Genomic DNA, 9,535 nt, shown 5'->3' on the forward strand with positions numbered 1-9,535 from the left:
TTCCTACTATCATTACATTAATGAAGCAGAAAATAAGTTAAACATGTAGTAGGTCCCTGGCATACAGGAAGGTCATGCCTCTGGACTTCTGGGACTATCCAAGTTGAGACTACCACCCGCACATATGCTATGCTGAGTATAGAGCATATGATGAGACTGGTGATGTCCCAGCTCCAAGCGACCAGTGAAAATTATTCTTAATTTTAGCTAAAAGCCAACACATTTTTAACTTCACTTTCTCTTCCCTTCCATTATAAGCACTAAGTTTGGCTTCCTTTTTGAGGCTACTTTTGGCTAGGAAACAAAGTATTTTATCGCCTCATAAAAATGACTGCATAAATGACACCAGCAGAGAGCAACAAAGCTCTCTTAAGATGGAACTACTGGCTGTCAGGTAGGCTTAATGATTGGTCTTGTAGCATAAGGAACTCAAATTCCTGTCTTAGAAAAATGTCGAGTTACTATATGTCATAGACTTTCAAGCTTGCTTTAGAATAGCTGAAACCAAGAACTAAGTCACTAAATTCTATATGTCTATTGTACACAGTAGGATTTCATTTGTGTTATGAGCTATAAACAAGATGAAAGAAATATAGCAAGAGCATAAACAGTGGTTATCTGTAGGCACTGGAGATTTCTAGTGAGTTTTAATGTTTTCATTACAGCTTTTTAACTCATCAACATTTCTAAGTTAGCATTAAGAGTCAGAAAAAGTCATAAAGACATAAAAATTATTTTGAAAAGAATAGGCTAGATGTCAACAATCTTCTTAGCCCTGAGAACCACTAGATGAACCATGAACCAGTCCACAACCATGGAAGCCAGTTGGTGAGTGAAATGAGTGAGTGATGTCATTCATTAGTTCAAATATATAACATTTACTTATTGTAAAAGGAGATTAATGAGAACAGTGATGCTATTTTGGTAATCAGAAAAAAATGGATTATCGAGGATTTTGGCTAATGATTGTCACACCCAGTTGGTTTTGGTTTTAGATGTACAGTTATAAAAAGTTCTCATTACCACAGAGAAGTAGTTGCTAGTGGTAACAGTTTTCACAGCTCACCTTGCAATCTTAGGATATTTATTTTTTTCAATTTAACTGACATAATCGAAGACTTTAACGATAAGGGCAAGAAGTATTTACTTTGGTAGTATAACATTTTTACAATTGTTACAAGTATTTTTATAACTTAGCTTAGGTCAAATAAGTTAAAATTAGTTTGACATGTTAGAATACACTTTTTGTGAGTTACTTTTTAAAGATACTTCAAAATATGTAAAATAAAACTTAATAAAGAAACTTTATGGAACAACAGGTTCTGTAGGCACAGTCTGAAAACTATTCATTTAGTGCAACAAATAATCCCCTTACTCCCATTTTATAGGGGAGAAAACTGAGATGCAGAATTGTAAACTAATAAACCTAGGGTTACAGAATTAGTGTCCTTTTTGCTGTCCATGGTCCTTCCAATCTTGACAGAATAAATGTGGCTATCTGAATGGCATTTGCTCTCAATATGTAATAGGCCTCAAATCCTACTCTAATACATGTAAAGTGAACAAATAGCTCATTGGCTAGATAAAACAAATTTCTTTTGAAATTCAAAAAATATGTGACTTTATCTGTATTAAGACTGTCTATGTTTTCCCTTTTGGGGGCTTCAAATTTTGGACACAAAGGCATTGGATTAATATCATTGCATCACTCTTGATTTTATTATTAGGTAGTTAAATTTGTAGTTAGAAAACAGTTCCTTGAGGCCTTGATTCTGGTATTCTGATGAGATCTATTCTATAGAGTCTATTTATCTTCTTTTCTCAGACCATCACTTCTCATTTTCTCTTGGAATTCAGAAAGACTGCTTTAATCTCAGGCATGCAGATGAATTCAATGAATTTCACAGCAATCTGAAGTATTTTAACCTTAGAGAAGCACATCTATATTTCCTAAAGCAGACTTCTCTTAAACGTCTCCTATTGCCGTCTTAATTTTTACAGCTTTGTTTAATTACTTCTGCAATAAAAAAGCAGCTTCCTGACATTTGCCTCTCACTTATTTTTTTCTTTCTTTTTTTTTTTAACAGCCACCTGTCCCAACATTTATACATGTGCTGCATTAGATGTTTTAAAATAACACTGGATGCAGAAAAAGCACAAATTACACAGGAAAACTTCTTTAGATATAGAACGGCCTTTTGCTTTTGGATAACAAATAGGCCACAAATATTACTCCAATAGAGAAGATACATAAAAATCAGAAGCCAGAAAAAACTAAGTAAATTTTTTTCTGATTATAAACATTTTCTTAAGATGGTTAACATAATGCTTTTATTTCACAACTGTCTTCCATGGCCATCTCTTCGTTGAAATTATTTTCCCAGTAGAAAAAAGCTTTATGCAGTTGTGAGAGTGAACTCATTTCTCTTAGAAATACATATACAAATTTTTATGAAAGTGTATGTAAGACTTCAAGGTCTCTCTATGGCTGAGCTGACCTGCCTGTAATAGGATTAACTGTTCTTTTCATGTACCAGTCTTTCTGGTATAGATATGGATAAAGATGTGTAATAAATAGAATAATTTTTAAATAGGGTTGAATTACATTAGTAATAATTATCTTGGCTAAATATACTTCATACCTTTAATATTTTCAAAATAAACACGTCCAAGCAAAATTCTGACACCTCATTCAGTTTTTTTAACCATATACAATGTTAATACATTATTTTCTGGTGTAATATAAAGCCAAATTAAACTTTGCCTAAATTATATAATTATAAAATATCTATTCTTTCTGTTTCTTGCACACAAACTTATCATTCTGAATTCACTTTTATGAGCTATGAAACAAGCAGTTTCAAATAACACGTAGAATTTAGAATTCATGAATGAGGCAGAAAGAGTACAAGTAAACTTTAAAAAGTTAACAGCAGAAAGCAAAAATTAAAATTGTATTCAAAGATAAAATGATTTTTATCTGCGTTGCTCATGTAGCAATTTAATTATACAAAGTTTTGCTTTATGCATATATATTTAGTAAACTATGATTTTAAAAAATAACATCGAGGTGTTTCTCAGAAATTGAAGGAGCTTGGGAAAGAATCCTTTGTCTTTTGGTCTTCAGGATTAGTTTTGTAGAAGAGTTTTCTTACATCCTCTCTCATACGTTGGGGATGAGTAAGCTAATAAAGAGATTTACTATGAAGGAGTGCAATAAAGGCAAATATTACACCTATGTAAAGATTCTTGACCTGCACTTGTATGACTACTCCTCATCTGAGATATTTCATTTGTCAGTCTGATTCTTGATCCTGCAAATAACTGAAAGCCAATTATGGTTTCCAAAAAAGCAAACAAGAACATGTGGAAACATCAAGTGTCTCTTTAAAGCTCCTAATTAGAAAGACCTTAAAAAAATCTGACTATTGGAAATATATCCTGCTTTCTCTTTAACGAGGACTGAGTTTGTTCAAATGTAAAACTGTTCTAAGACTGGTTTTGATTCTAGTTAATCGGTGTAGACTACCACAGGCTAAAATGGGTCAGCTGTGACCCTGATATATGGTCTGCTGTGGTCATGTCACTGATCAGGTAACAGTTAAAATGGAAAGTATCCTGAGAACATTGTAGCATCACGCTTATTAAGGTCCACTGGTCTGGACCTTGTTAAGGAGGGAAACAAGTAACCATAATGAAAGAAAATCAGAAGAGAAAATGACTGTGAATGCTTCACTTGTAGCTTTACAAACAGAAAATCTGTAGACCCTGGGGTGGCATCATATAGCAGCAAGAACAAAGGGCATGGGTACTAACAACACATGATTAGGAATGGACACTGGACAGCAAACATTTATTTATTTTTAATTAAAAAGTTTAATTTAAGACGCTTATTTGGAACTTGACTTAAATTAACTAGTAGATTTGACTGACCTGGCTGGACAAGGATCCAAGTTGCACTCCTGAAGTTTGGGCTTGGGTTTGATGTTCTCTGGGTAATAGTGACAGTACTGATCAGCAACCACGCGGTTGCTCCGAAGGTCATAACACTCAGCTGATGTCAGCTGGTAACCTGCAGTATCAAACCATACAGGGAGTTTAACCAAACACATCAATATCATATATTTCTTTATGCTTTTTGGCCATCTCATATTAAGGAAATTCTTCCCCACTGTGCTAGTCATTACCAGGACAGAAGACAGGTAAAAAGAAGGCTCATTAAGTTTTGCAGGCCTCAAATACTGTTTTACTACTCAAATTTTAATAATTAAATCCTAGGGCTTGAACTACATAACGGCATAACTAGATTATAAGACTCTGTTGGCAAGAACCATTCTTATTAGTTTTGTATCGAAAAGTCTAACACAGATTCTCAGTATCATTCAGTATTTATTTATCAACCATCCCATACATGGATGCAAAATTGGCTCGCTTGTACCTGGGATACCAGGGAGAAAAACTTCCAGATAAGTAAGTAAAATAAACTCCAACACTGCTCCTTTTGTCAATGAGGGACAATGGAACATAGCACAGGATCAGGTCCTGCCAGGTGCCTGACATTATTTTTGCCTGAACTCAACCTGAAGGGGTTAAACTGAGTAAATACACGATCAAGTCCCTAACAGTAACCGTCATAAATTCCGTTTTCCTAAAAAACTAAAAAAGCCCTTCCTACTGTGCAATTTTTGCTTCACCCAAAATTCTTCGTCATTTGTTCTTAAGTTTCTAACCAATATTTGTTTCCATGCACAAATTTCCACTGTTTAGAGAATCCTCTTTAAAAAAATAGTGTTGCTGAATAATAGTTAATTCTGTTTATAATGTGTTCTGCCTTTTTTACCTGCCTCTTTGTTGTTCTGTGGATTTCTGGAGGGGTGCTGATGAGGACTTAGATTCTTGGGGAGAAAAATAAATGTACATAAGGAGTTTTTAAAAAATTAACCTTTTTGTATCATTTTAACCTTAACTAACTCCAAAATATATCCTCGCTGGCAGGTGGTTAAGTACTGTTGCTAAATATGTGTTAGAAAATCAGATTTAGAGTCCTTAAAAATCTTGCAAAAGATTTTAGGAAATCAGATGGAGGTTTATAAACCAGAGTTCCTGGCTTGAGGCTGTTTTCTCAGACCACCCACAAAAATTAATTGTTCATTAAAGCCCTAAAAAAAGACCTTTTTACAATTTTACGGTAAAGATGAAAAGCATGAAAGTTAATGGGTAAAAGCACATGTTCCATTTAATTTTTTTCTTTATAAGAAAATCAAAGAGCAAAGTGATATTTTCTGCAAGTAAATGTCTTTATTTTTCAATTACATTATACTCAAAAGCTAATAAGTTTATGGCAAGCTAATCATTTTATAATTTTCCATAAAATAATTTCACTTAAGGACAAAACTTACCATGTAGTAAAATGTAGGCACAATAAGTAAATTATAAATCTGAGATTATAATTTCAAAAATTATAATTTGTCAGTTTAAAATTTTGCTTTGAAGCTCTTCTAGAGTTTGTGAGATGGAAGTTTAGAACAAAAATTAAATAGATGACCAAAATGGTCGGATAATCATGTTTTCTAAAGCTTCACAAAGTATTTGGAATAGCAATTCTTTACACTTAGCAAAATGGTTGACTAGTTAAATCTGGAACCAGAAACATAAAAGAAAATTTAGAGATCATTTCTTCACGAAATTTTAAACTATGGTCCGTTAAGTAAGATGCTCACATCTTTGCTCTGAGCATTACGTATTCCTTTTATCTGGACTTCCAAGTAAGATTTCCACTTGACAGTTCTACTTCTTCACTTAGATGTAAAGAAAATAAGGCCCAAAGGGGTGAGATATATACAACTCTAACATTAATTCTTATTATACAGCAAGCCATTGTCAAAGTTACTGAAATTATACTCCAATAGCAGCAATACGTGAAATTGGCATAGTGGGCATGTTACTGAATTGCTACTTCTCACAAAAACATGGTCTTCATTTAAAAAGGAAAGAAAAAAAATTACTCCCTCTTATTTCTTTCTTTGAAACCATTTCCTGTGCTAGTCATTAATAGGCGAATCAAAATAACATATTTCCATGAAACATCAATGTAATTGGCAAGTTTATTTTTAAACAAAGTAATTTTATATTCAGGACAGATAGAGCAACTGGAAACACTATTTTATGGAAATGTTTAAAATGTTGAGCTAATACATAATGATAAAGTAAAAGCACTTGATGTAGTTTGGACTGCTTTTAAGCTAAGGTCTAACATTGCTCTATAGAGCCTCATTTTGAGTGGTTTGTTCACATTATGTAGACATTGATAATATAGCTGAAGATGAATTATATGATGTGCTCTTAATTGTTTTATAAAAATTAATGGATAATCATTTAACTTCATTTTGAGGTACCATCTTTCTCTTGCCAAAATAATCTAGCAATACCTATATGGATTAGGTACTTAAAACTAGCCAATTAACAGGCTTCTGTAAAGCCAGACCTAGTATTTACTTGATGTCCTCATTTTTAAAGTAATGTACATACAATTATGTACCCATTTTATTACCAAAACTTAAAAAAAAATAATAATCTACAAATACTGGCTCAGTTGGAAATGAAACTAAAATAGTCATAGACTGCTTATTACCCTTCTGGAAAGAATTTTGGTAATATATGCCAATAGCCACAAAAATTCTGAAACTCACTCTTGAGAATTTACTTCAAGGAAATAATTTCAAAGGAGAAAAATATTTAAGTATTAAGTTTTTCATTACATTACAATAGAGAAATTTAAATGAACTAAATGATCTATAAAGATATGGCTAAATTATGAAATAATTCAAAGGAATTATTATGTAAACTTTATAATTATAAAGGCAGAAAATGAGGGGAGGAATCTTTTCTAGTAACACAAAATGCTGTCCATGTTACAGATATGACAGAACAAGGACAGAAATTCAATTGACGACCTTGCAAGAGAGATGTGTTTTAATGCTAAATAAGGCAAGTGATATTCTTTTTACTTCACGAATGATGGGGAAGAGCTGAAAAAAATGACTCAGCCTAAGTCTACAGTGCAGTTATTTTTCTCCCTCTTGACAATAAACGACTTCTTTTAATTAAATTAATCTCTGATTCTTTTTGGACACATCATGGTATGCAGCTGGCCTGGCAAATATTCTTCACTTGATTTTTGAATAAATAAGTTCACTTCAACCAGATGAGTAGTTTATTCTCAAAAGAACAGAATCACCTCAAGACTGCGCTGTTGACAAGCTATGATAGTTCCTGTCTTGGCCTTCCATGGAATCAAGGAACAGAGTAAACACCGTTTCCTCTAATGGGATTCTATAGAGAGAATATATTTATGGAGCATTTAGACTGAGGTGTCCGCCTTACAAGAGGGCTTCAGGATTTGGACCCATTCAGAAGAAAGGATCTGATCCACCACGACACTAAATTTCTTCCGTGCTGCAGTGACTACTCTTGTAATAGCTAAGTCTTCTCTCATAGAAGCCAACAGTTCCTAGGCTAAATGAACACCATTACCTCCTCCACAGGTTGCTGAGCAAGGAAAGAAATCCGTCTCCCTCCATCGGTGGATGATAGGCTGATAGAAGATGAACTGGACTGTACTGTTGGCGGGCCCCGAGTTGCGGATCTGCAGGAGACAACAGCAAAGGAGATGAACCAGTATGACAGGAAGGTGCTTTCTGGGTTCCTTGTAACTTTGGACAAGGATGTATGATAGTACTGACAGTCTTTGGTGGTGTGAAGGACTGCTTTAAGAGAGAAGTGGCAATAGTCATAGCACCCATCTTAACCATTTAACCAGTGAATGGTCCTTGCATCACTAAGAAGAAAGAAGAAAGAACCTTCCCAGTTCTGGTGCCAAAGAACAAGAAATAGCAATGCTTCGACTTGTGGTTCAGGTAGGATCTTATCCCAGGCTACTTAGTCCCTCACCCTCTTTTATTTCCAACCTCTCTCGTATAACAAGTAAAATTGTGTGGATTTTTAAATGTAGGATCAGAAATAGACAATTTGTTCTAAGAAAATTATAAATGCCACACACTGCAAAAAATGAAAGATACTGTCTTTGGTTAAGAAAAATAAAAGAATTAAGTAGCTAGTCCCACTCAGAGACATACATGGAGATTCCTGACGACTTGGTGATTTATATATATTAATGTGCATAGTTACCCACTGGAAGCTTGCTAAAATGCAAATTCCTGGGTTCAAGCCCAGAGATCCAGGCAATTCAAATGTAGACAGTCCAAGATCAAACTTTAAAAAACACCAATTTACAGTTTGAAAGCAAATACTTCAAATAAAACATGTACTTATGGAAATTACAACTTCTTTGTTTTTGAAAAGAGGAAATGTGAGGCAGTAATTCTTTAATGGTTCTTAAAAGTGCAAGGTTGAAAAAACATACTCAAACTGAAAGAGACGGATAAAAGTACCCAACAGGAACAATGCCTTGATTTCATGAAGAGAGAATGACATGTGATATAACGTTTAGACAGTTGCACAAGGGCAAGGCTTGGGCTATTTATTACACTAAAAGAAGTTTCATGGACAACTGAGAGAATCGCCTCTTACTCCAACTTTATTACAGGAATGAGAGAAGTGTCAATCAAAATCACATGGCCAAAGCCTTTATTAATGTTTTCAAGCCTTCGCACCATCTCAACTACTGTTTATCTAAGACAAATTGATAGATTCAGCCTTTAGATTTTTAAAAAGATAGCCTTATTTTTCTGTGCCACTGAATTTAACACCTAGGATGCAGAGGGTTACAGGTACACTGAAGAAACAGGGAGTAGGTCCTAATTCCTTGATTAGTGTTTGGAGTTTAGATAAGAATATGGAAATATTTCTCAGAAAATATGTAAGAGCTGGAAAGGAGAAAGAAGAAAGAGAGAAAAGCTACAGAATAGTTCATATTATGCTGGGATTCTGACCCATGGTGCATCCAGGTCTTTCCTAATTAGAATAAACAGTGATATTATACCCTACTTTAAAGCAGAAACAGCTGAAGCAATATAGTGTCTTTCACAAAAGGGAACATGGCTTATAGATTAATATTTTTCAGTCCTATATGTCAGATACAGGATATCTAATTGCTTGCTTAGGGATGTAGTATTAATCACATTCTTTGGAAAATTTTTTTTTTTTTTTTTTTAAATTTTAGCTCACAAAAGCCTATAGCTCTTTTGGGATGTGTAGTTATCACGCTGGAAAGCTATTAGAAGAAGGCTCTCATTTGAACATGAGCTCCATGAACAAATGAAAAGGTCAGAAGATTTGTTTAGATCCAGAGAGATGAATTGCTTTGCAAGGAAAGAAAACAAGCAGCTTAGAAAGAGTATTGTTCTTAATGAGATTAATGAAAGTGATGTATAATGACCATAAGCTCTGAGGCTGTATGTTTAGATTTGAAAAGAGATTGGAAATGAACAGGGACATAGTTATTTCGGGTAGATACAACCAACAGCGAAGTATGGATATCTCTGACCACATAATCTTGCTTAGTTCCTTCAAACTG

The 9,535-nt window shown here is 34.0% G+C and overlaps 1 protein-coding gene across 4 annotated transcripts in view; it reads right to left on the minus strand.

Moving 5' to 3' along the window:
• Nucleotides 1-9,535, minus strand: part of ADAMTSL1 (ADAMTS like 1) — a 391,854-nt gene that overhangs the window by 231,845 nt on the left and 150,474 nt on the right. For all 4 annotated transcript variants that reach the window (XM_015594546.2, XM_015594545.2, XM_006918348.3 and 1 more), the window contains exons 8-9: nt 7,534-7,645; nt 3,934-4,072 (exon numbers count right to left, since the gene is read on the minus strand). In XM_015594546.2, the coding sequence (XP_015450032.1) occupies nt 3,934-4,072; nt 7,534-7,645 (251 nt within the window). The remainder of the gene's footprint in view (nt 1-3,933; nt 4,073-7,533; nt 7,646-9,535) is intronic.

This window comes from Pteropus alecto, unplaced genomic scaffold (genome assembly GCF_000325575.1).
Source record: "Pteropus alecto unplaced genomic scaffold, ASM32557v1 scaffold95, whole genome shotgun sequence".
In the NCBI taxonomy this organism is placed as follows: Eukaryota; Metazoa; Chordata; class Mammalia; order Chiroptera; family Pteropodidae; genus Pteropus; species Pteropus alecto.